This window comes from Dermacentor variabilis, chromosome 2 (assembly GCF_050947875.1).
Source record: "Dermacentor variabilis isolate Ectoservices chromosome 2, ASM5094787v1, whole genome shotgun sequence".
In the NCBI taxonomy this organism is placed as follows: domain Eukaryota; kingdom Metazoa; phylum Arthropoda; class Arachnida; order Ixodida; family Ixodidae; genus Dermacentor; species Dermacentor variabilis.
Window position 1 is genome coordinate 111,340,154 of NC_134569.1, and position 27,253 is coordinate 111,367,406.

Sequence of the window (27,253 nt, forward strand, 5' to 3'; positions counted from 1 at the left end):
ATTTGAAATAGAAGCTTGAGGCTCTCCTAGGTCATAAGAATTGGACAACACACATAGTCTGGGCAGTCACCTGTCGCTGTCTTGCAGTTGGCCACTATTTGCAAACAAAGTAGATACAAGCACTCTTCATGCTGATAGTATGGTCGAAGCTTGTAATAAAGAACTCTCATCTGATGTGAAAATACCTCCATTATATCTGATGTTCATTATAAACATCTATTCCTTAACACTAATATTGTCGAGAAACATGGTTATATATGCACTTATACATATGTTTATATATATGCACTTTTTTATATCCAATAATTCATTGCATCTGTGTGCATTATATCGAGGTTCAATGGTAGTTGTGTTTATTGGTGCTGCTCAAGACTTGTCAGGGTGGCCACTCCCTAGGCAGTGGCTTTATCAGGAGAGGCTGCCCGAGAAATGAGGAAGCATCTTATTTTGTGTTGTGTGTGAATACGTGTGGGCCCATTGCAGCGCATCTTGAGCGAAAGCCAGGACAAGGCCTTGCGCCGCATGGGGGAGTTGCGAGAGCAGGCTCAGCTGGAGCAGCAGGCCAAAGCTCACCTGGAAGAGAACCTGCGCTGCCAGCTGGAAGAGAAAGAGCACATCATCCAGACGCTGGAGACCAAGGTGGCCCTGCTGAAAGCCAACAATGCCATCCCCGGTGCCCCGTGCGATTCCACGGTGCAGGATGAAGAGTTGGCGCACTACAAAGAAAAGGTAGAGGGCTGGTGGCTACATTTTCTTACGTGTTTATGTTTGCATGCAGGTGATCACACAATGTTGGGCTGTTAAGGATCATACTACCAATGTGCATCATTTTTGAACCATTAATGCAGAAGTTACAGTGGCATTTGATCTTTGAGGGGAGTATTAGCGGTGGAGATGTTGACACGTTTTGTATGCTGTGGTGCCTTTGCCTTCTGCAGTCAGTTTGGCATGGCATTGCAAAATGGAAAAGTGACCCTTCAGCTCTCCCCCAAATTTGCTGAGCACTCCTGGTGATTCTGTGAAGTGTCCATTGTGACAACACTGCCAGTGTTCATTGTAAATATAGCCACTTGGAAAGTACTGGAATTGTTGTACAATCACATTTGGCATTGTCGCATATTGAGTCCATTTGATACCACTGTACGCATCTGTGGGAAAAGGTTCTTGTCAACAACTCAGCATTCATGCTTGCATTGTGGGAAGATGTAATGTCACACTTAACTCCTTATTTTTTTTGTTTCTTACTGTATGGTGCGCTGGGTCTATGCACCCTGGAACAGTTAATCTGGAAAATACATGAGTTGTATGTCCAAACAAGGCTCACTGGATCCATGTGGTTCCATTCAGTCTGGTTATACAGCAATAAAAGGAGGCTCTACTAAATAGTGAGGGCTTTCTAGAACCTAGTGGTGTTTTCATGCAGCCATAGTTTTTGTAGATGCCCATTTTAGTACTACTGTTTCAGGATGACCTTGTTCAGCCAATGGGTGTCCACTGCTTGTACAATGCAGGTTCAGCGCCTGGAAGCCCTGATGGCCAAATGTAAGGATACAATCCAGAACAGCCGTGAGCGATCCACTCAGCTCATGCAGGAGAGGGAAGCTCTGGCCCGAGCACTCGATGAGAAAGGGCGCCAGCTGCAGCAGCTGCAGGTGTGGGTCACTCATTGGTGTACTTGTAGGTCTGGCTCTTGCCTTCACGCTCACAGTTGCAGTCAACTCTTCATAATTAAATCTAAGATAATTCGGTACAGTCAAACCTCGATATAATGAAGTCCTACCTGCAGCTGTAAACTTCGTTAAATCGCGAGTTTCATTCAACCAAGATTTGTATATTTGAGCAGTCAAGATAAAGATGCGAACACTCGTGGCAGATGGCACTTTGTGGGCAACATATACTAATCGGGGAAATAATGAATTTGTGAATGCTGGAATATTTATTTGATGTTAAAGAGCAATTCAGTCCAATTCAGGTGGAAGCGAAGAACTCCATCTGCTAAACCTGCTGCTTGCTTTTCATGAATGACGGGGTTTTGTTAATTAAAGGGCACTCAAGTGAAAAATTATTTGTTCTGCATCAGCAAATTACCGTTCTACAACACCAAAAACACCACTCTTACAACGATAAGACGTCTGGTAAGCCAGATAAAGCGCAAGAACGAAATACAGGTGCCAACGCCTACTTAAGTTCCCGCACCTGGGGGCTGTGACGTCTTCGATTTTGATGGCATCTTCCAGGGCCTACTAATTATATATAGAGGTAAAGATTGACTACATTGTGTTCTCATGGAACCAAATATTAAACATGGCAAGTTTCGGGAACCTTTATTCAGCCAACGCGGCCCAAATGCAAAAACATACTTTGGAATCCCTGACGTCACGCTGACGTACCGGTGCTGGGGTTTCCGCGTTAAATTCAAATGCTGATACTTGAACCTTCATTTTTTTTCATCTAATAATCAAACTATTTTTTTAAATGACTGCCTGCAGGGTTCTCAAACAATGCTTCATTAGTTCAAACTGATTTATTGTTTCGCTATAGTGTCCCTTTAAAGGGTGCATGTAAAGCACTGTTTACCCTGCCTAAAGTTTTCATTTTTATCTGCCTATCAAGGAGGCTCCTGGTATGTGCATTTGATGTGCAAGAACGTTGCTAAATCGGGGTTGCAATATAAAATGACCTCATTAAATTGCAAAAAAAGAAAAATATGTGGTTTTCAATGGTGCAGAGATTGGGAAATGAAAAAAAAATGTGCTACTTGGATAATTTCGTTAAATTGAGGTTTGTTATTTTGAGGTTCAACTGTAACTTAATTAATTTTGGAACCAATGGATGCTTTAATTGAAATTTTTGGTGTTCTTAAGGCAGAGCAATTTGATGGAAAAAATTGCTGATCAGGTGATACACATCAGGCGTAAAACGTGAGAATGTGACCACATTACAATTTCTAGAGGCTTTATGCCTTGGTCAGTGCTGCTAAAAAAATAATGCCAGTGACCAAGCGGCCATAATATCACAGTACAGAAGTTGATGCAACCCTGACTTGATTTTTTATATATTTAAACACCTGTCTTGGTCACCTGTCTAGTAATAGAAGCTGATCCTGATTTTTTACAAAAAGCTTAGGGATGTTATAATTTTTATGCGACTGGGTGCATACGTTGCTTAGCATAACAACTGAGTAGTTCTGTGTTGGACCTTAAAGGGGCCCTGAACCACCTCTCGGACTTGGCGAAATAACATAGTCCGCAGGTAGCATACCCTGCTGTGAACATTTCAGCCAAGTTTTGCTGTCATACGCAGTGCATGGAGCTTGCAAGCGGATCGCAAAGTCACCTTTCTCTCACACACTCTTTTCAACAGGAGGCCCTGTCCTCACTCTATTCTGGATGCTTTATTTCATCATTCCCTTAGATGGCTGCTATTGGCCGATAGCTGACATCAAACTGCGGTCAGCTACATGGCATAGATACCGCGGCCGCCGCGAGGTGCAGCCACGAGTCCACTGGCTAAGTGCACTGCGCCTCGCTGAGGACAACTGCGTTTGGCTTATGTTTAGTGCGTCACAGGCCCCAAAGGTGGAAGTTGTGGTGTCTATGTTAACAACCAAAATGAAATTTGAACTGCACGCCACGGTGACATTTAGAAGGCGGAGCATTGTGAGCACGCCCCACTGCGCCGTAGCCTTTGCAGTGCAAGGCATTGAAGAAGGAATGGGAGCACAGCAGAGGCCGTGTTTGATTGCCAATAACTCTGCTTCTGGTGAACGCATTGAAGTACTTTTTGTGGCAAAGCATTTCTGAAATAGCCTATTTTCACTTCTAATGCCTTTCTCCACTTCGGTAAAAAGTGGTTCAGGGCCTCTTTAAGCTTAATTGATATGAACTCCCAACAATTCAAACCAAAAATTAATTACCCTAAAGAGTTTCAATTAATGTTTGTTGACTAGCAGCAGAAGGTAGTGTACACTGGCCACTGCAAAACCTGAAACATATATATTGACATCATAGCACCCATATGGTTGCCTTGCGTTGACTCTATTTTTTTATCGAGTGCCCATTTGCATGGAACACACATGTAAATGAGAACATATTTAAGAGCTTATTACACTTTTGACGGTCATTTCTCTACAGTTTACATTCATTTATTCTGTTCCTATGGGGACTGTGTAAAATTCTGTTAGAGGACACCTGTATAAATATTCCTTGACAAAAGCTAGATGGGCATCCATATGCTTCAAACAAAAACAATTGAACGCATGGACTGTTGCCATCTTCCCTTTGCTTCTAGTGACCCTCAGCACCAACAGGGCTGCTAGTGTGAGCTTGATCGCAGAGTGGGAGCTGGGCAGTTTGGGCCTATTGTTGAGCGTACATGTTGAATCTTGTGTAAGGTGTGTTGCATGAAAGATGGTAATGCGTTGTATAAAGGAGCCCTGAAGAATTTTTCAAGTATTTATAGAATTACTTTACTGTTAAAAGATGTTGCCTAGCGAATCTCCTGCCACAATAATTTTTAGAATACTTCAAGTATAAGCAGAGTTAGAGGTAGTTATTGCACCAACGCGCAGCTTTCTGTCTTCTTTTGTCTCCGCTTGCACGCTGGAAGCTACATAGTGGGGATAGCAAGGGGTAAGGCCACGTTGGGCATTTTCTTTTGTTCTTTTTTTTTTTTCCATTTTCGGGTTAGGCATGTGTGGCACTCGCTCTGGTTACTGATCTCTGCTATGCTTGCCACCCGCAGAGACGAGTCAGAGCACACAGTTGTCCAGTTGTTTCACCAACAAGAGGGTTCATCGTGGCATACTGTGGTGGCCATGATACCTATGCCATGCAGCAGACACAGCAACGTGCAACTGTAGTGCATATAGCACAATGTTTGCTATGTGCATGGCAGGGTTATAGTGCGTGCCCACGCTTTTGTGCTCCAGCCTGACCATGCTACATGGTGCAGACCGGTTTTGTCCTGCACGGATAGTAGCCAAATCCAGATTGTGCATTTTGATGAGCTCATTACGAAGCAACGTCTGCCAAGGTGTATGGCCAGGAGCGGCCGGGAGTGTGTGCCAGGAGAATTTGTTGTAGATGCTGACTGCCATTCCTCATGAGGTGTGGCAGGCATGCCGTACATGTGGTCTTAGTTAGACTTCGCGTGGTTCGAGGTAGTGGAGTGCTCAAAACCAATTGAAATTAGCGATACCTGAAGGCTGCAACACTGATAAGTAGTGTGCCAAAGTTTCTGTGTATGTGGGTGGGCGCGACCGAGCGTGAGCGGGCGATAGTCGGCTTCTACCGCAAGTGCGTAATTCTTATCAAAATTCAAAAAGCAGATTTTTATTTACTTAAGCCTGCTTAGTTAGCCATGTTAGTTAGTATACACAGTAACAGTAGGAAGAAGCACTTGATGTCAGCTTAGGAAGAAGCACTTGATGTTAGCTATCGGCCAATAGTAGCCGTCTATGGGAATCAGCTCAATGACAAACTATGACAGTCACAAGCAGCTTCGAAATGGCTGAGGAGAAGGCTTCTGTTTGAAAAGAGAGTGTCTGTGAAAAAGCCATCTTTGAGCTCTGCTTATGAACTCCACACTCCGTGCGTGACTGCAAAATGTGGGGGAGATGTTCTCAGCAGCGTATGCTATCCACGGTATGTGTTTTGCCACCAAGCCCGAGAAGTGGTTCAGGGCGCTCTTAAAGGCATTGAGTTGCTGAATTGGAAACACTGCAATTCTTCGTTAGCAGAATGCTGCATCCTTTCCTTCATGTGCTGCTGCCACGAATAACAAAGCACAGAGGCACCCTTACATAAATTGTGAAACAGGAAAATGAGCTCTCATGCTGTAGTTTACTGCATAAAAAATGACTCATGGTGAGAAACTGTTACAGATAGCTTGCACTAATTCAAACTCTGTGTGGCCACAATTCTTTCTTTTTTTTTATCCATTGTTTATAAGTTTTTGAAACTGATTAAAAACTAGGTACAGGGTGTTAGGTAACAGGTGTAAACATAAATCATACTTTTACCTTTCCTTCTACAGAACTACAGTAAGATCAGCTGCATGAAAGATAGAAAACTGGCCCATTTTTCTACAATGCTACAGTTTGTTACATTTCAACATGCTATGTTTTAGGTTCTCAAGGTGCTCACTCTGTTTTATATTTCATTCGTATGTTATGTTTGTGCTTTCTGCGAAGCATGTGCGTAAAGCTAACAAAGGCCTTGGAAATCACGTTTGTGTTCATGTTCGTGATTGTCACGTGTTCTCAAATGGTCAGCTCTATTGAAATATTTATTCAGCTTTGTGAAAATTTTCTCTTCAGTTTTTATTCGGGTGATCTGGGGGTGCTCTTCAACTTGTCACTTATTCGAGAGATTCAAAATGTCACGTGTAGGCTGCATGTAGACCTACTATGCAACCACGATAGAGAGAGAGAGAGAGAGCATTTGCAGGATATTAAATTTGAGGCTCCAGTTTCATCATGTTCTCGTGACATTTACAGCACCTTGCTTGGTCGAGTGATGCGCCCATACTGTGTGCCTTGCAGGAAAACGAAGCAGAGGCGCAGGCCAAGTGGCGCATGGAGCAGCAAGAGCTCGAGCAGCAGGCGCGCCAGCTATCCGAGTCTCTTGATGCTGCCTCAGCCGAGCGAGACCAGCTTCAAAAACAGAGTGAGTAATTGTGAATGTCATTACAGCGTGAACAAGGCACACAAGCAAATAGGCTTTGTTCCTTCCTTTTTCCTTTCTTCTTCTTTCTTTTTTTCTTGTGCAACCATTGCATCGTTCACAGCTCACTGCTGTCAAAATGTGCACAATACACATATGCCAGTGATTCAAATCTGCGTCTGCCAGTAGGAGCACATCCTGTGCACATTGGAGCACTTCCTGTGCACAAGTAGCAGCAGTAACCAATCGCAACGCAAGCTCTTCCTTTTTTTAACTCCCTTCTTTTGCATTTAATTTTGCATAGCAAAGTACGGTACTGCAGCTGTCTGAACCTCTGATTTCTGTTTACATGACTGCATCAAGATGGTGGCGGTGCATCAATGGATAGCTCCGTTATTCGTGGTGCAGTGGCACTTTCCAAAGACAAGTTTTGTTGAAAACACATTAGAAAAGTGAGATTTTCTCAGCTTCCACTTCACATTTTCTTTTCTTATATTTTCTCACATGATAAAGGCACACCTGTGGATTTCAGGGTTGGGGGGGGGGGAGAATTCACCATTTATTTCATTCTAATTGTGGAGTCGCCCCTCAAAAGAGGTAGGCGGTCAACCGCAGCACTGGGTGGCATTCCCCCCGCCGTGGGGAGAATATTGCAAAGAAGTTGTTCTTGAGAAGATGGCGATGTCTGCTGTGAGAGCCTGGTGCTGGTTCAGTAGTTCAGTTAAAACTGGAAGAATCGCTGAAGTCTACTGATTTTTTTTATGGTTGTAAGCAGCTTAAGGCGTAAAAAATTTGCGAAGTAATTTTGCTGGCAGCATGTATCTGTAATCAAACATCTTCCCAACCTCTATCTTGAAGTAGGGCTAGTCAATAAGGCAGTGATGCTGGCTAAGCATGTGTAGAGAACCCAGAAATCGTGTAATGAACCTTTGAGAGCTATATATTGTGAAAACAGGGGCTAGCTAACCTGCGAACTTATTTGAAACTCACCACACGAGACAACTACAGACTTCTGTCCGTGTTAGCATGTCTTTCCTTGCATTCAGTGATGATGAAATCACATTGTTACTTTCAAACCTATGGCCATGTATCTTGTGCACAAGCATCGCTAATTTTAGTGTTATTTCAACCACTTCATGCGTGGTCTAGTTCTTCCTTGTTTTAATGCGTTACAAATGAGTGCTCATGTGAAAGAAAACCCATCTGTCAGCTTTTGCACGGCAAGAGAGGGGAGAGGAATGGAGCAGAAAGGAGGGCGACGCAGGTGGTAGAGGAGGAGGCACCTGACGTCACGAGAGGAAGTGCGCCGCAGGGAGGGGAGAGGAGGAAGCAGGCACCATACGATAGACCCAGATGAGCACCGCACTACCTTGCATGGAGGTAATCAAAGAGGAGAAGAGGCACCACTCGTGGTGCACTGAAATGCAGCCCTGCACAGTTGGCACTAGGTTGTCAGCAGATGCACTTTGCTCCCGGTAGTCGCTTCGTTTGTTTTCTGTGTACTGTATAGTCAAATGCAATGATGGACTATGAGCGGTACGAGTGGTACCTTCTATCAGTGGTAAAAGCTATTCTGTACAAGAGTGTTGACGAAAGAATGCCGAGGCTATACGATGAAGGCCTGCAGCTGAAATAAATAAGCAAAGGTAACACCATTTGGCAGGGGTAGCAAAGACAAGCTGTCAGCAGAGCACAGTTGAAATGAACAAGGAACAGCAAGAGTGCTTGGCAAGAGGAGCTAAAGCAAGGCATCGGATGCTTACTGCGGAGTCTCAAGAACAACATCGTTTGACCGTTGATGTTTTTAATTGTCATTCCGCACAAAATGGCAACATGCAATAGGGACAGAACAGGGGCAAATGAATGCTAACACATTAGTGTCACACGAATCCCATTGATTACCCTCAATTTTAACTGTGCTTATCTGGGTATAAAAACGTGTGCTTTTAACCCAAGAGAAGCTCATTTGACTGTGGTGTGTGTGTGAGTGCTGAAATGATCTCAAGGTTAATATTTACAGCAGCCAACAAGCTTTGTCAATGAGCATTAGTTGTAATTTTTATAGCATGTGATTTCCACTTCCTTGGTGCGGTTTTTTGAAGTACTTCTCTACACAGCCATGTAGTACATTATCCAGTTATTCTTTGTCACCAGCTGTCTCTGCTTGTAACTTGGCTTGGCTTAAATTACTTGTTGCTCTTATCAGTGAGTGCCAGTGACCGCTGCTGTTGGTGATTGCCATGCAGTGTCCGAGATCAAAACTCAGCACCAGCAGCAGCTGGCTTTGCTGGAAAAAGCGTTGGATGAAGAACGCTCCCGCGCCAAGGTGGCTGATTTCCGACTCCTCAAGGTAGGCAGGTGAAGCTGTAGATGTGCTGATGTGCGATTTTGGGAAGGCTGCATTGCAAAACAAGCAGTGATGATCCTAGATGGCTCTTCTAGATTGGCTTATTAGTGTTGTAATCAAGCCATCCATTAAACAAGCAGGCAAGCTGCATGCATGCAGAATCAGATAGTTTATTAAAGGACTTATCTGGTTCATCACATTTTGAGGTCTAAAGGGCATCATTCTTTACTTCTAAAAGAAATTGACATGCAGATCTTCAGGCATTGTCGGACTACCGAAAGTTTTATAGAAAGCTTAATTTCCCTGCTACAAAACCTGACACCACACAGGTCAGCCAATACAGTATGACATTGTAAGTAGCTGGTCTTTTCATGTGCTTAGGAGATGGCCGCCAGAAAAAAAGAAAAATATTGCACAACAGGGAGGCGATCTTCTAAGAATTCGGTTTTCGAACTGTTACAAGAAAGCACTTCAAGTCTACAGGATATCATGCACTGAAAGATGGTGAATGAGCAGCAGGAAAATTCAGTGCAAGGTGTGAAATATGGATTAATTGAGGGACATTTATGATGTCAAATGCCACTTCATTTGTGAGAATTTCAAAAATGCATTGCAGATTTTCATTGGTTGTGCATAATATAGCAGTTTCGTTTCAAACATTTTTCTTTTCTTTTTTTTTTTTGTGGTTTAGGTATCTGTCTGTAACAAAACTGTCTGTAAAATGCTTGTAACAGCACCAACTTTGCCATGTCAGATAACAAGACACATTGAAACATACCTGAATGCAACAGCAAAAGTGTCATTAAAGAATTTTTTTCCTCTAGAAATTATTTAGCAGTATAAGTGGCTGATGTGTTGAGGTTTGAACTTTTTGGCGTATAACACTGAAAAATTATTAAACGCATGCTATAAAAGGCTGGAATTTCATAGCATAAAAATACATTTGGCAACCAGCACTTGTTCTGTGGTTCATGTTTCTTTCTTAGTTAACTTAGTTATTGAGGGTCATCCAGAATGTAAGCTCCAAATTATTCTTAAATTGAGACACAAAATCAAGTGACGTGCTGGTTTCAGTCTCCGCCAGCGAATTATCACGACGCCATTCTACAAAACTTGCTGGTGTGCTACCACAAATTCCTGACAAGGATAATTTACACCTGAATAAACATACTTTGCATGACTCTATCTGACAATATATGAACATTGCAATTTCTGGTGCTTGTGCCTCATTTAAGAACTAATTGGAACTTACTTTCTATACGCCACTCATAGTTTTACTGTTGCAGCCTATATTTTCATCGACAGCGAGGCTCTTTATAAAAATCATGGTGGTTGGTGCGCAAGTTGTGCGAACTGATATTGCTGCCAATGTGGATTGACCTTTTCTCTACTCTGCAGCAAGAGTGCGACAAGAAGATAGCAGCGGCCGAGCACAACTGGGTTCAGAAGCTGGAAGCATCTGAGAAAGAATACCACATGCGGATTTCTGAAAAGGTGTGTTTTAGAAAAGGAGCATGGAACATTTTTGGGCTTGATATTGGATGGCAGGTAGTCCTTGCACAACAAAAGCTAGGCAATTAAATAAGCACGATGCTGATGCGCAGTGCTTTCCTGTCTTTGGTTTTTGCACTCTTACTGTACTTGTGTCCAGTCAACTGGCCTGCTTTCAAAAATTGGCTCATAGCTTTTGTTTTCCTATCATCTTGGTTGTGAGAGTAGTGAATAATGGATAATGTCATTGCAGTTTAATCACCTGTGTAACTGTATTCTAGTGCAGATGTTTCTTTTGTGCAGATTAGCGCACTTAAGCAAGAGCACCATCATTTTTCTATCTGATACAGATATACCCCAATTACAGCTAAACCTTGATACAGTCGCTTACCGATAATTCGGACACCGATGATTCACTCATGCTTGATTATTCAGACAGATCCTCGGCACTGCCGCTGGCCCCATAAACTTAACATATAAAGACTGAAATTTCGGGCACCTTACAGGACATCGTGCAATTCTTCAGACTCCGACTGCATGGCCGTTCGCTAATTTGGCCACCAAGTCAAATAGAAATGATTTCATTTAGATACATTGCTGGTATGGTCACCAGCCATGTCACCGGCGCCTCCTTGAAACCAAAACTAGCGAAGCCTAGCCATTCTAGTAGTTGCCGGCCACACAAAAACCCTAGGACAAACCAAGCCTAGCCACTAAGTTGTAAAGGCTGTGTTTGCAACCTGCAAAATTCGTTGTGCAAGTTACATCCAACGTTAAACCTGCAAAATGTTGTTTATTGTAGTGCTAACAACGTGGAACTAAAAGCACCACATTGGTAATTAATAGCCAGCTGATTTCGTTGATCATGCAGTTGCATGCACAGAGCTTTGTCCCTTTGCATGCAGAAAGGCATGTATTCCCATTGAAAGCAATTGAAAGATTGAACTAACATACCGCAAATAAGTGTTTACAGTTATTGCACTGCTCCTATAATAAGTTTTGGATATAAGCAGCTGACCAATTTTTCATAGCTGCTCACACTTACCCGCAACACCACTACCTGTCCCATAAAACCACATTGGTTTTTGTGATAAAATCAAATTATAGGTCTCCAGCTTAATGCATAACAGCGACAGAAATTTCCAAGGTTGTACTAGATCTTGCTCGATTTTTAATTCACAATGTACCAAACAGAAAATGTGGCACCCGTGAACAAAATTGTCGTAATTCAGGTGGTCACATTCCTTCCATGCGATAAATAAAGTGAAGCTTTTAGAGACATCTGACTGGTTTGGATGCTGCATTTATCAGGCTGTTAAGAGTGATTCGGTTCAGTGAACATTGCACTTGGTGTCGTACCACTCTGGGTGTCACCCAAAGGTATGTTGGCAAGCCGTGGCACTGGGATGCACATGAAGGCTTGGCTTACACTGACCGCCACATTATGTGGGACACATTTTTTTTTTTTTTTTCAGCTTTTCGTATGACATACAGTTGCTGTGAAAAAATGAGTTCTCAGGCACAGTACCAAATCACAAAAGTAATCGCAGACTCTCAAATTTAACAAAATCTTGAAGGTAATGAAAGCAATGTTAAACCATTAATAAGAGTAACATGAAAGTACTTATAAGTATGCATAATTGTGTTGCGGCAGTGGAAGAAATCTAGTTTGTCAGTGAATGTGAGCGGATAGCGGTATCTTGATATGTCCACATGCCGTTGGTCCTTTTGTGTAGGAAAATGAGCTGCGACGAGTGGCTAAGAAGCTATCGGAGCTAAAGTCCATAACTGAGGAGTCGGAAGAACAGGAGGGCACGGAGGATGCTGGAACTGGACAGGGGGATGGCCTTCTGAGAGACATCGAATCTTACCAGCTGGTGAGCTTAATTAATAAAATAAAGGCAGCGCTCACACATTTATCTCCATCCTTTTGAATATGATATACCTCTATTGTTTGCCTTTCCCTACTAACTTTGTCTTTTCAAACTTGGGAGTGTGTGCGCACTTATTACAATTTCCCACTACATTACTTCTATATCCATTCTTTACGTTACTGCAGCGCTGACGAGCTTTGTCATTTTGTCCAGTATATGCTTTACCACAGCTCAGTGGTATCTGATAGATAACTTTGCGTGCGCGGTCAGTGGAACAAGTTTTATGATTGGTGGTGCAGAGGGGGGGGCCTTTCAAGCGTTTTCAAACGATTGAGTGCTTCGGTGGGGCACTGAAAAGTAAATTGACATTATGTCTATTGGAAACTTTCTTTCTAAACTATTGGAAAGTATGTTTCCAATAGTTGTCAGAGTAATTCTCATTCTTAAATGGCAGCAAAACTACTACTAAACCTTTCCTCAGGTGAAGCACAACCTGGAGCAAAGCGTGCAGCAGCTGAAGGCCGAGCTCACCACTGAGCAAGAACGGGCAGCACAGGTCAGGCACCGCTGTTTCTCTGGTTTTGATCAATGCATTTCTTTCGTTCCTTTGTTGTTGTTTTTCTCTCTTTATTTTTCTACCTTAGCATGCATAAAAAGTGTCTTGAAATGTGTTGAATGTTGGAAACTACATTTCCTGTTCTCCCTTTCTAAATTTAATGTGCCACCTGTTTCACAAAAGTGCAGCCCACTGTTACCATGATTGGAGTAGACTTGAAATCTTGCAGTGGTGTGGCAGTTTCAGGCTTGGCTTTCTTGAGTGCCTTGGACAGATAAGGAGTTTTATAGACCTATTATGGACCTATGTACTTTTAAGGTTGAAAGTGTAGTGACATAGGAATGCTTAGTGTGAACTTCTGTCATGACCGCAGTAGGTTGCTGTTTTCCTTTCTTAAGACACAAACAATGCATGTTTCCTTCTCTGGGCTTTTACCTCTTTAATGCTGGAAATTTTGTGTTCTCACCTAGTTTTTTATACACCTGGCCATTCATATGCAAGAACTGATATAAAACCAGATGTTGCCTCGTCATGGCAATGAATGGCGCAGTGATAAAGGCACAAGGCAGTTACCAATCATTCTTCTGACAACACTATGAGAGTAGTTGCAGTCAATGTGTCAGATTTGCAAAAGCACACAAATGTGTTGTTTCTTGACCAACATTGCATTAATGTTTGGATAGCAGTTGAGTTAATGGCAGCGTTTTAATCATTGCAGACATAATAATTGTCAATAGGGAAATTCAAAATATCAGTAAAATAGCTAAAGCCACAGATCAAGCCTATAAGCATGTATGCAAGAGAAATGTGTAGTTACCGTTTATACTCATGTAAGGGCAACATTCCCACTTCGGAGGCCAAAATTTTTGGAAAACATTCAAGACATCCTGCCGAAAAGCGAAGTTAGTTCTGTTGCCACTAGATAATGCTAGCTGCTTTTCTGTCGATGCTGATCGGGCCGCCAGCGCCATGCCATTATTTCTTTGTGTGGCGCGTCGCCTCAACTGTGTTGGCAGTGTTTCCAATCATATTGGTGGCATTTTGCCTCTAGAGAAGGGAGCCCTGTTTGGGTCAGTGCTAGCCAGGGACAATAGGCCAGCATCTGAGGTCATTTACTCTCTTACCCTTTGCTACAGTTGCGGAAGCAGTATGAACCTTTAGCAGGCTGGCATCGGCCTGATTTGTTTAAGGGCCGCACTGAGCCATGATTCTAAAAAAGAAGTGTGGCCTTTACACAAGTATATACGGTATGATGCTTTCCACAAAACACCATATAAATTTTGTCACAAATGGAAAGCTACAGGAAATTGTGTAACAGGCTGATCAGCAGTGGTCAAGGCTAGTTGTAGTTCAAGTTCAGTTTTCTCCAGTTGGCTGTCAGTTTCACTCATAAAATTTTTAACAAACATTTGCTGCGACAGCCTTATTTCGCATACCTTCATGCTCTCTCGACGTCTTTTCTAGCTCCATGTTTAGCCAGAGAAGCCACATTGTTTTCCTGCTGTTTTGCACAAAAAGGAGAAAAGTTTGAATGAACTGTGCCATTTGATTTCTGTAGTGTTGAAGTTCTTAACATAGAAGGCCAATCAAAGCTCCTTTAATTTAATCGTAGATCATGAATTAGTCTGAGTTTCAAATCCAAACAAAATAAAAGTACACAGGAAAACGGGGGTTTAAGTGATCTACAGTGGCTGAACAAGGACATTCCTTGTTCACTTCTAAGTTTGAAAGTATCACTAGCCAACTCTGTTTTTCCGTAATGTGGCAAAGGCCAGTAGGAGGCAGCACCAAACACTACTGAACTTTTGCAGGTTCAGTTGCAGCTTAATGAAGAAGTGGTCAGACTGCAGGCAGAGGTGAAGAGACAAACAAGCACATTCCATGACCTGCAGGCACAGCTTGACCAGGCCCTGCAGGTGAGCATCCAGGAACAGTGCTTGCTCGCTTGTCAGTTCGTCACAACTTGTGACAAACTTAACAAACCACAATTACTTGTCTAGCCATGGCATGCCCTTGTGTAATGCCCTCACCCTTTTTCGGGGGGTTTGGAAATTTGGGAGAAAGGTTAAGCCAGTGTCAACATGTTGCTACACAAGCAGCCACAGTGACCAACAAAACCAGTGAACAGTATTGTTGAAGAAAGCTCTCCCTGATGTTTCATCAGTGGGTGCCTATTCTGTGTAGCAGTCGTGAGTGCAGCACGCAGTGTCAGAAGGTAGCTTTGAGCCCCACTTGTGGAAGACCTGCATCCTGCAAAAATTTAGGAAGAAAGTGTGGACATACTATGCAATCAAATACAGCAAACTTATTTTTCTTACACTTAACACCCCTGAATGTGCTGCTGAGACATTACGTTCTGTAATACGAGATACAATGGAGTTGCAATGCAGTGCAGTGAATGTAACGATTTCGTTGGCATGCAATTAGTCTAACTGACAAGATTCTATACTGTGTGACGGAGCCAGTGGCGTAGCAACAGGGGGGGCCAGGGGCCCCGGGTGCAAGGGGCCATTAGGAGGGGGGGGGTGTCATATACGTCTGAAGACACCCTGAACTTGTTGATATCCTCGCGTTCCTCGACTACACCCGGGGGGGGGGGGGGGGGGGGGAGGAGAGTGACAGAAGACCTATGGGCCTCGGGTGCCAGAGGACCTAGCTACGCCACTGGACGGAGCCATATTAAAAAAATCTGAATCATTCATTTTTGCTAAAAATGTCGACAGGCTTGGATAAAAGCTGCAACCTATTGGCTGTATTCTTGTGCCCATGCTTTCTTGTTTGCATGGTGCACGTGCAACATGGGCACATGAAATGTGTGTGTATTGGTAACAACATGATGACATAGCCGTCTTAGCATAGTCATCTTAGCATCACAAACTGCTTTTAGCATTCTCGTGAACAAAAGATAAAAGTTCATTAAACACAGTGAAACTCTTGAACGATAGCAGCTTAGATAGGATGTAGCATTAGCATTAGCAATGTAGCATTGATCCAAGGTTTTCCTGTATTGTATTGTTAGCAGTGCCACATACAGTTCTATAAAAAAACACTGCCATTCAGGTCTTTGATGTTTGTTTTCTTGCAGGATAAAATGGTCATCAGTGAGAAACTGAAAAGACTCATGGACAGTCATACTGAAGAAGGCAGGAATAACTTATCCCAGCTTGAAGAAAGTAGACAAAGAGAGCATCAGCTGATGCAAGAACTGCAGTCATTGAAGTCGCAAGCAGAGCAAGACCAAAGAGCACACAAAGAGCAATGCGATACTTTAGAAAAGGAAATTGAAAGTATTAGACAGCTGGCAGAAGGGAGGCAGTCTGAAGTTATCAGGCTGACCTCTGAAACCCAAGACATTCACAAAGAGCTGCAGTCGAATTTGTCGCAGCTTGAGGAAAGCCGGCAAAGAGAATTGCAGCTGACCCAAGAAGTTCAGTTATTGAAGTCTCAGACTGAGCAGGAGCTGAGTGCGTACATGGAACGATGCAAACTGTTAGAAAAAGGCGCTGAGGAGAGCAGGCTGATTGCCGAAGACAAGCAGTCTGAAGTTGCTAGATTAAGGTCCGAGGCCGAAAACCTTCGTAAGGAACTGCAAGAAACTTTGGCCCATCTGGAAGAAACCAGAAAGAAAGAGTCGCAGCTTGTAGATGAGCTGAAATTGTTGAAATCACAAACAGAGCAAGGCCCAGTCGCACTTGTGGAACGATGTCAAGCGTTGGAGAGCGATATTGAAGAAAGCAAAAGGCTGGAACAAGAAAGACAATCTGAAATATCCAGGTTAAGTTCTGAACCCGAAGACATTCGCGAAGAGCTGAGAACGAAGTTATCCCTGCTTGAGGAAAGCAAACAGAAAGAATCTCAGCTTACGCTAGAGGTGCAGTATTTGAGATCACAGGTTGATGACCAAAGTGCATTCCTGGATCAGTGTGAAGGCTTAAGGAAGGATTCGGAAAGTCACAGGTTACTTGCAGAAGAGCGGCTTTCTGAGTTGGACAGGCTCACATCTGAGGCTGAAGAGCTGCGCAAGGAGCTGCAGACAAACGTGTTAGAGCTCAAGGAAGCTAAGCAAAGGGAACACCAGATGACAGAGGAGATTAAGTCTTTGAAATCACAAATGGAGCAGAAGCAGAGCATACTTGAACAACAGGTTAAGAGCCTCGAGGAGAATAGTGAAGCAACAAGAAAACTGGCTGAAGAAAGGCAGTTGGAGATGGCCAGACTGACCTCTGAAGTTGAAAGCCTTCAGAAGGAATTGAATACACACTTAGTTCATTTAGACCAAAGCAGACTGAAGGAATCACAACTGATGCAAGAACTGCAGTTGTCGAAATCACAGACAGAGCAAGACCATAGTACACTCCTCGAGCGATGCACAGCTCTGGAAAAAGAGGTTGACGAAACCAGGCAACTTGCGGAGGACAGGAAATCCGAGGTAATGAAAATGGCCTCTGATGTTGAGAGCCTTCAGAAGGAACTTGAAATGAATGTGGCGCAGCTGAAGAAAATGGGAGAAAGGGAATCACAGCTAGCACAAGAAATGGAGCTGTTTAGATCACAAGCGAAGGAAGACCAAAGCATGCTCGTCGAGCGATACAGTTCTCTAGAGAAGGAAATAGATGAAACCAGGCAACTGGCTGAAGATAAGCAATCTGAGGCAGCCAAGGCGACTTCGGAGGTTGAAGCACTTCATAAGAAACTGCAGATGAGCTTAGCGCAGCTAGAGGAGAGTAAACAAAAGGAAGCACAGCTGGTGAAAGAGCTGCAGTCGTCCAAGTCGCAGACAGAGCTGAACCAAAGTACGCTCCTTGAGCAATGCAGAGCGCTCGAGGAGGAGATTGAGAAAATCAGGCAAGTGGCAGAGGAGAGGCAGTCTGAGGTGGCCAAACTGACTAGTGAGGTAGGTAGCCTTTGCAAAGAATTGCAGACAAGCTCATTCCAACTTGAGGAAAGTAAGCAAACAGAATCCCAGTTAATGCAGGAGGTGAATCTGCTAAAATCACAAATGGAACAAGAGCATAGCACACTTCTCGAACGTTGCCAGAACCTAGAAAAAGAGCTTGAAGAAACCAGGCAGCTTTCAGATGATAGGAACTCTGCAATGGCTGCTCTGGCTTCAGAAGCTGATGACCTTCGCAAGGAAATGCAGGCCAACTCATCAGAGCTTGAGGAGGCCAGGCAAAGGGAGTCCCAGCTTGTACAGGAGGTGCAGTTGCTCAAATCACAAGCGGAACAAGACCAAAGTGCCGTTCTAGAGAGGTGCAAAGACCTAGAAAAGAATGCTGAAGAAGCCACACTATTATCAGACCAGAGGCAATCCGAAATTACCAAGCTGAAAACTGAGGCTAAGGTCCTGCAGAGAGATCTCCAAACTAGCATAACTACACTTGAGGAAAGCAAAAAGAGGGAATCCCAGTTAATGCAAGAGGTGAAGAGTTTGAAGTCACAAATGGAGCAAGAGCAGTTTGTTACTCTAGAGCGGTGCAGAGAACTGGAGAAAGATGTTGCAAGATTTAAGCTACTTTCTGAAGATGGGAATTCAGAGGTCGCTAAGCTGAGCTCTGAGTTGGAGGACCTGCGCAGAAAATTACAAGAAAGTTCATCTCAGTTGGAGGAAAGCAAGGAAAGAGAGTTGCAGTTTGCCGAAGAACTAAACTCACTGAAATCGCAAACGGAACAAGGCCAAAGTGCACTGCTAGATGCACGGAAGGCTTTGGAACATGAGGTAACAGAAGTCAAGGTTCTGCTGGAAGAGAAGCAGGCCGAAGTTTCCAGACTCAATGCTGAAGCTGAGGACCTTCGAAGAGAGCTGCAAATGAGTTCATTGCAGGTCAATGAAAGCCGACAAAGGGAATCGCAACTGGTGGATGAGGTGCAGCAACTGAAACTGCACATAGAACAAGACCAAAGTGCGCTTTCACATCGATGCAGTGTTCTTCAGAAGGATATCGAAGAAGCAAGGTTACTTGTGGAAGACAGGCAGTCAGAAGTTGTAAGACTGACTTCCGAATCTGAGAAACAGTGCGAGGAACTGCAAGCGAGCGTATCGCAGCTGGAAGAAAGCAGACAAAGAGAGTGTCAGTTGATGCAAGAACTGGAGTCACTGAAGTTGAAAGCTGAACAAGAGCGGGATGTGCTGCTGGAGTGCTTTAAGGGTCTCGAAAATGACGTCGAAGGAGTGAGGTCATCTGAAAATCAACATTCTGATGTGTTAGGGCTCTGTGATGAAGATGAGGGCATTGGTGAAAGACTACAACTTGTCTTGGGAGGAGAGCACCTCGTGAAAGGTGCATTAAACGCGGGAGAGTTAGAAGTTGTCTCCACAAGGCAGGAATTGCTTCAGACACACGCATGCCCCAAGAATGACAACGAAGAACGGCGTTCAAGTTTTGTTGGACAGCTGAAAGAGAAGCTCACTACACTTCTTCAAGAGGTATTGTTCATAAATATGTTTCATATACCATAACAAGCAACAAGCCTTTAAAAAATGGTTAAATATTTTTAATTGTCATTGCCAACCACATGAGCAACAAGCATTCCACAAACCAGCAATACATGGCAAAACAGGACAGAAACTAAGCCACAAATGTCTCTCTAGTAAAATTATTAGTGACAGTGAGATTATGTACCACACTAATTATCATACAAATCTGATTATTATCGGATTTGTTAACTGCAGCTTCATTATAGCTAGCTATTACTTGGGCACCTTTCAGGCACTGCATTATTTAACAAATTTTGTAGTGCGTTATGCAGGCAGTACTTTGCCTATTTGCTGTGAGATTGAGCTACAGGTGGCAGCTACATCACCATGTTGGCGTGGATAGGCGGTCAGTGGTATGCATTGAAATGTAGACAGCAGCGCCTTGCTTTGAACTATTTGGACCAATTTTATGGTAATGAAATGCGCTGACTGCAGTGAACTGATTATACATCGCCCTCAAGTGCCACATTACTACATAAAATGTGCTGGAAGTTCCTTTTTACTTGAAAAGAAGTGCAGACTGCCATTTAACGGGTGACTGGCACTCAGCCAAACAATGTGTGTTTTGGCACTTCCTTGGACCTATTTGTGCATGCTTTGCTGGCATTCCACCTGCTCTGCTAAAATTGTTATGCAACTTAATTATTACCGCATGTCTGCAAAACCTGCACTGTTTATAAAAAATTCTGCATCTCCGTACAGCGAAGTTAAAGTTGCAAAGCGATATGCACGTTACATCAATTTTAGACATACATCTTTGTTTATTTTCTGTTTTCTTTTTCTTTGCATAGCAAAACAAAAGCAGTTGATGAGTTCAGTTAAACAAGCTATACCACTGTGAGTGACAGCATACTAACAGGATCGCCACGTTGTTTCAGACAAGAACATTTTTATTGCAGTAGCACTAAAGACATGTAATTTATGCAGAAAGCTGCCTTTGCATGGTTACATGCAAACTGTAATTACTTGGGAGGCCAAAATCATTAGGATTTCTTATTTCAGCTAATGATGGTTGCGGTTTTTTGTCCAGCTATGAACTCCGCACTGAACAGCGAAAGGAAATATTAGTAACTGCCTTTCAACTCAGTGTTATGACATCCTGCATTTAGAGGTGGTTGTCACACATGATCCTCACTAATACGCTATTTTGGCTTTCCTTTTGTAGCAGCGAGTCAAAACAAAATCCCATGATTTACTTACGAGGCAAAAAAAAAGCTTGCCCTTGTGGCATCATAACCACACATTAAAAGAACATTTCAGGCCGCTGCTTAACCACTAAGCAAGAGCTATGTAATTAGCGATTACAATGATTCAGTTATCGTAATGTAATGTGCATGACACATTAATTTGTGAATGTTAACAATTCTTCATTCTACTGCCGAGTGATATTCACACCACTCTTTGATGTCACTTGTTACAGAGATTGCAAAGGGATCAACACATTGCGACAGGTTGTTAAAGTGCGGCATTCACGTATCTTAAAACGAGGGAAAATGCTCTCTGTGGTTTACTCGTAACACAAAGCAACAATAAAATTGGTATGATTGGTTATAGATGACAATGCAAGGCTAAATGCTTCTGTACATCATCAAAAAATGCAGACCAGCTTTTACAGCTGTGCTACAACCACTGAAGAAATGGTCTCTACAGCTGCATGCCGTACGCTCACATGTAAACACTTGGGCCGTAGCAGACGATGCGCACTGCAATCCACACTATCCAGCCAGTGCCTACCAAGCGGCGACATTGCTCAATCTCGCGGCCAGTATTATAAAAAATTCAGACGCTTTTCTATCATTTTTTTTTCTGTGAGGCATAAGCAAATGATGTGTACACTGTAACATTTGGCTTAATTTTTGGTCGTGTTCTTAAATAAGCTTGTTCTACTGCCTTGTTTCATATCCATTATAAACCATTCCTGATGGAATGCCTGCTAATCACCTTTGTGTGTCTGTCATTTTAGAAGCAGCGCCTATCGTCAGCTGGACATAAACAGGAAGAACGTGTCAGGCAATTGGAAGAATCTCTCCGGGAAGTCCAAGATGGCCTTGGGAAGCAGTTGGTGAGTTCAACTTGCAGAGCAAGCTCATTGCTGTTTGCATCACACTCACTTATTGTGTAGATAGCACAAAACAGCTTCTGTACTCAGGAGCACACAATAAATGTCGGTGTATCTTCTGCCATCCCAGTACGAAGCTGAGGCACGTGCCAAGAGTTACGAAGAACAGTTGCAGACTCTCCAAGAGCGACTTGCCAGTGGCACAAAAATGGTTTGTTTACAACTTTCTTGACAACAGTCTAGGAGATTTAGTCCGTAGTTGTAATGGTTGTGGATCCATGCCGCATGTCTTTAGACTGAAAGTGGCATGCTGTCTCAATGTGCCGTTTCTTGATTTGTGACAGGTGGCTACACGTCAGCTGAGTGATGGGCATCAGCACCAAGCACATAAGTCTGAAGGATCAGGTTAGCCCCGTTCACTGTTCACTCAGCTGCACATAGTTTTATTTATAGCAAATGCATTAAGTATTAGCACTGTGGAAAGTTGGGCTAGTTGGTAATTAATCATCATATCTTGCTGGTGAAGCTGCACACTGACAAAAACACGGCGAAGACACACAAGTGTCATGTCAGACAGTGAGTGTCGTGTATTGTGTGTCTTCGCCATGTCTGTGTCAGTGTGCTGCTTCGCCAGCAAGGTATGAGCATTAAGTATTATGCTTTACATTGTAAAAGTGACTGCATCCTGATTCTAGTAGTTGCTTTTGAAAACATCTGTCAGTTAGAAATTTAACCAAGCACATTTAAATTTTTCTTTCTCTTTGGCAAATTTCAAGCACATAGTAGATTATCCAGCAGAAGTTCGTTGATAATTTCCTGTTATGTACGATTGCCCAGTGCTACCATTTGCGATCGAGAACACAAGGAATGACCAAATACAGTTGCACTTCTTTCTTACCAGTTCATACATTCCCAGAAAGCACGATCGTTCAGCACCGTCGTTCAGTAAATTGCCAAACTGCGATTGTGTAATATGTTTTCCGGCCGCTAGATACCATGTAAACAAGAAAAAGTGCAAGGCGCACGCATTTGATAATAGTAGCCGCCCTCCCCCATCAGCTTTCCTGCAATACTCACCCGCCCGTCTCAGGTGAAAAAGCTGGTTCACACAAATTTCTTATTCTGGTACCAGCAAATCTTCTCTTGAGTCATCGCACACCACATTCACAGCTGCAACAGCACTTCAACATCACCTGAGCCTATCAAATTTTTTAGTAACTTCAGATTGTATATCTTCCCAGTCATTATGTTTTTTCTCGAATTTTTTTCTCAAGACATACGAACAAAGTTCTACTGTACTATCAATACTTGGCGAAAATGCTGTACATATAGTATTTTCGTATCACAATGCTAAGGACAGGGTGGTAGCATCATTGTTTCGACCTCCATCGTTTCCATCATTGCAAGTTGCAATGATGGAATTGTTAGTTGCACAGTGTGTCAAGATTGTATGGTTATGTTTCCCTGAACTGCATAATAGTGCTGAGGTACTAGGTAAGAACTTTTGGCAATTAAACTATATTTAAAATAAATTGTGAAAAGGTTTATCCTAGTTTGACTTTCCTGGGAGCTGTCTGCTAAAGAAAAAGTGCCTAGTGTAAAAAGCTGCACTCTGCTTTTCTAGGCAATAGTTGTTCCATATGCAATTGCCCTAACAGACAGCATATAGGTCTTATCATGTCTGTACAGTGGAGAACAAGGTGAGCATTTTGCACGCTCTTAGTGTCTTTCTTAGTAACAAGAGATTGAAATTCAAGCTGGTTTTTATGATTCTCTGTCAAATCTTCATGTTGATGCACTTTACACAGCCGTTTAGCAATGTGATTGCCACATATAAAAGTAAGAGAAATAGGATTTTACTCTGCTGAATATTTTGAACAGGCCACACTGACAAGGTTGATGCGGAGGCAGACACACCTGCAGCCACACATGGTAGTGGATGGGATGACGCATGGCCAGATGAGGTGAGCTGATGGTTTACCTATAGTATCGTGCACTGTATACACCTAAAACACTCCTGCCCCAATTACTACTATCAGTAGAAATGGATAAAGTGAAAAAGAAAGAAATCTCATATGACAGAATTGTAAGTCCAGCATTGTCCTGTGCGTTTCTTTTTTCCAAGTTCTCGTGTTTCAACCTGCTGGAATCACCACACTGTCATCATGCACCAACTGGCCCATAAAACCATCCTACTCAAACCTCATATGGCCTGCAGAAATAACCACCTCAAACAGCTTACAAATCTTTATGAAAGAACAACCCAGTTACATAAACTGCCAGCACAACACACTGCTTAAAAGACAGTCTTATTTTGTATGCTAGGTTTAGTCATCGCCATTTTTACTGCTGTTTTATATTGAATCATGATGCTGCTTCAAGGCAACATGAAATTCTTCTTCAGATGTGGCCTTCTGTGAAGCTGCACATGAAGAAAAAAAATTGTGGTCTCACCATCACCCCTCTTTTATTTGTTCTTGTGTGAAGGTTGTACTTGTGGAACTATGACAGTTCAATCAGTTTAACAATCTGGGCAACTTATTGTGCACAAGTGTTACAGCACAACCAATGACTGCACATAAAGTGCAAATGTCGAGTACATTCTTTCCTTGTAAGAAGTTCAGCTTGATAGATATGCACTAAATATCTTAGAAACTATACAAAAGTCCCCTAGCTGTTTGGCTTACGAGGATCTCCAGCTTGAGCAAATTGGTGCCTTTGAAGTTTAGTGTTCATCCTAGGCATGATAACTGATTTGACGACCGCAACCTGTGGTGCTATCACCACTACCACTGAGCTGTTTCATAAGTATTAGTTCTTCAAGTTAAGAGCTCGCCTGTTTGTAGTTACCATCCCATGCCTTCCTGCCTGCCTGCACCCGACAGTAATTTCTTATTTTCGTTAAAAATTTTTGTGAAGTGCAGTGCACATTTATGCATTAACATGACTCGTACATCCTGGCATTGGTATTCATTGTGGCGATTGCAATTTCCTGATTGGTGCCTCTAGGAAGAGTGGGGTCCTCGTGAGTGTCCGGCTGACGAGCGAATAGAAGCTCTCCAATTGACGCTCGGTCGGTACCGGTAAGTAGCGCAATATTTTTTGCAGTGCCCATTCTCATATGGAGTGTAAGCTGCTGCTATTGGGACATCTAAAGCAGGCAAAATTGATCTATTATGCAACATTCTGAATTATACCAATAATTGATAATTGTACTTTTGCAAAGCCCCCCCAAACAAGATAACAAGGTAACAATTCTGCACACCAAGGCAGTACAGTAGAACCGCGTTGATACATTCCCATTACGTACGTTTTCCCAGCGCCAACGTTCGCAGTCGAGAACCCTAAAAAATGGCCTAATAGAGTCACGCTCATTTTTTACCAATTCCTAAGTTCCTGGGAAACGAGATTTTTTGGTACCAACGCTCAGTTCGTCGCCAAACTGTTATCGTATGATACATATTTCCAGCAGCTAGATCCCATGTAAACAAGAAAACAAGGCATCCGGCGTCGCCCTCTTAAAACACCATGAAATAGGAAAACAATAAAAATGCATCTGGGACCGCCGAAGCACCACCAACTTGACGTGCGTCAGCGCCTCAAGCCTCAACTACGCGCAAGGCTTCGCATTACCTAAATGTCAACAATAGTTGAATATGTAACATTTTTTGGGTTACTTTGGATCGTACAGTTTTCCGGTTAGTATGTTTTCTCTCGCAGTTTTTTCCAAAACATATGAACAAGGTTCTACTGTATCTAAATACAAGGATAGGGAAGCATGTGAGATAGCAAAGGCTTGCTACGTCCAGAAGTCAGGTGTATATGTGTCATGGGGTCATATCTCTCATATTGCACAGGTTGGAAATGGATTACATTGCTGCTAATCTTTAGGAACGAGAAGAAAGGGGGTTAACCAATGGGCCCGATTTTTATTATTCATATCATGAGAAACCAACAAACAAAGACACCAAGGAAAACATAAGGGAAGTTACCTGTACTTACTAAGTGAATCAAAGAAATGATAAATTAATGGTAATGAAAGTGGATGAAAAAACAACTTGCCACGTGGGAACGACGTGGCAAGTTGACGTGGGAACGATCCCACGTCTTCACATTACGTAGAGGTGGGGATCGTTCCCCACCTGCGACAAGTTTTTTTCATCCACTTTCATTGCCATGGAACACAGCCAGCATACTGTTTTTTTTTTTTTGTAACAATTTCATGTAGGCTGCAAACTAATAAACCATATTTGTCCTTCTTTAGACGATCTGAAAGGTGCAGTTTGCAGAATTTTGATGTATCTACTTTTGGCCTAAAAATGTGGAGTTGCAAACTTCGTGCTTCAGTGTTTTAAAGTGGTCTTTGGAAATAAATACAAGTTCTGCTTTCTACAATCAGTACAACTTTGCTTCCTCTTTCAAATACAAGCTTTACTCAAATTAGTTAAGCAGTTATCTAGTGAGGGCATATTTGCATTTTAGATGTAGTTGAATAACGAAATCGAAGTTCATCCATAGCCAGAGTGTCCTTTTACATGAGCAATGTTTCTGCTCTTGCACTTTCCACTCCCTTTTGCATAACCCCACATGCTTGCAGCCATACTGTGCACTGTTTGAATGAAAGCATAGTGATAGTCGCAGAAAGCCTCTTGAAAAATTATGGTAATACCGATGCCACATGGTTACTTTTGATCGTGATTGAAGCTGGTCACTGCCCCATATGACTGGGGTATCATTACTTGCTGCCTATCACTAAGTGAGCATTTGCTTTCACATAGGGATGAAATCAACGACCTGCGCTGCATTTTGCGTGCCCAGCAAAACAACAATGCAACAAACCATACTGGCAAGAACCCTGTGCAGCTCCCCGAGCCCACAGAATATGAGGTATGTCTTGGAAAAGGCTAGCAGAATTATGTGTTCAAGGAGAACAGTTCACTTAGTTACACTTATTTGTTTTGCTTTGTTTTCTCTCTGTAGTACTTGCGGAACATCCTGTTTGAGTACATGATGGGAAAAGAGACAATGGTAAGTTATTTTGTTCTCATAAAGTGTATGCAAATAGTGAAACTTTATTTAGTACTGAATTCAGATTCATGCACCAAAAGGTGACTGCACGAAAGCACCGGTTAAAGCACTCACTTTCTTTGGTGATAAACAGCCAGACAATGACACGGTCAGGAATGGATTAGTAGCTCAAACACTAAAATGTGACCTAGTTCGCAACAGTTTGCTTTCTGGTTGCCCTGTACAGCAGACAGAGCTTGGGATTATTAGCAGCATGCGGGTGCATTGCTAACACTTGTGCGCTCTGTGCAGCTGCAAGTTGAATTACTTTCAAACTCACTTGACTGAAGGGCTGTGATACCAAAAAGTACCTGACTGGGACGGAGTGGCCAAACTGACCAGATTCACTGGCACTCATGTGCTTTGCCTGGATATGAATTGCTTGTTCCTATTACAGACGCTGTCCAAAGTCATTGCAGCTGTGCTCAAGTTCAGTGATGAGCAGAAGAACCAAATATTGCAAAGACAGGAGGCCAAACAGCCACAGGTGAGGGTGTGCTTCTATAGTGGTGACAGGTTTTTTACTCTCTGGAGCATGCAGGTGTACAGGCTTAAGCATGGAAACAAGTCACGTGGTTCAGGACAGAGGCTTTGTCTTTTATAATGGAATGCTACCCAATACAATAAACTTTTCAAACACTTGCTAGATTACAATGAAACATCCAAGATGGGCCTATATATCTGTTCTAAGATGACTTGTACCAAATTTCATTATT

At 42.8% G+C, this 27,253-nt stretch overlaps 1 protein-coding gene across 3 annotated transcripts in view; it reads left to right on the forward strand.

The window, feature by feature from the left end:
* The window catches only part of LOC142572540 (uncharacterized), a 34,405-nt gene that overhangs the window by 5,706 nt on the left and 1,446 nt on the right, over positions 1-27,253 (forward strand). For 2 of the 3 annotated variants that reach the window (XM_075681715.1, XM_075681716.1), the window contains exons 5-21: positions 484-729; positions 1,512-1,652; positions 6,545-6,668; positions 8,912-9,015; positions 10,411-10,506; positions 12,240-12,380; positions 12,859-12,933; positions 14,745-14,849; positions 16,019-19,360; positions 21,375-21,473; positions 21,601-21,681; positions 21,815-21,875; positions 23,352-23,434; positions 24,480-24,553; positions 26,249-26,357; positions 26,451-26,498; positions 26,935-27,024. In XM_075681715.1, coding sequence (XP_075537830.1) covers positions 484-729; positions 1,512-1,652; positions 6,545-6,668; positions 8,912-9,015; positions 10,411-10,506; positions 12,240-12,380; positions 12,859-12,933; positions 14,745-14,849; positions 16,019-19,360; positions 21,375-21,473; positions 21,601-21,681; positions 21,815-21,875; positions 23,352-23,434; positions 24,480-24,553; positions 26,249-26,357; positions 26,451-26,498; positions 26,935-27,024 — 5,019 coding nt within the window. The remainder of the gene's footprint in view (positions 1-483; positions 730-1,511; positions 1,653-6,544; positions 6,669-8,911; positions 9,016-10,410; positions 10,507-12,239; positions 12,381-12,858; positions 12,934-14,744; positions 14,850-16,018; positions 19,361-21,374; positions 21,474-21,600; positions 21,682-21,814; positions 21,876-23,351; positions 23,435-24,479; positions 24,554-26,248; positions 26,358-26,450; positions 26,499-26,934; positions 27,025-27,253) is intronic. The other variant, XM_075681717.1, reaches the window with a different exon arrangement.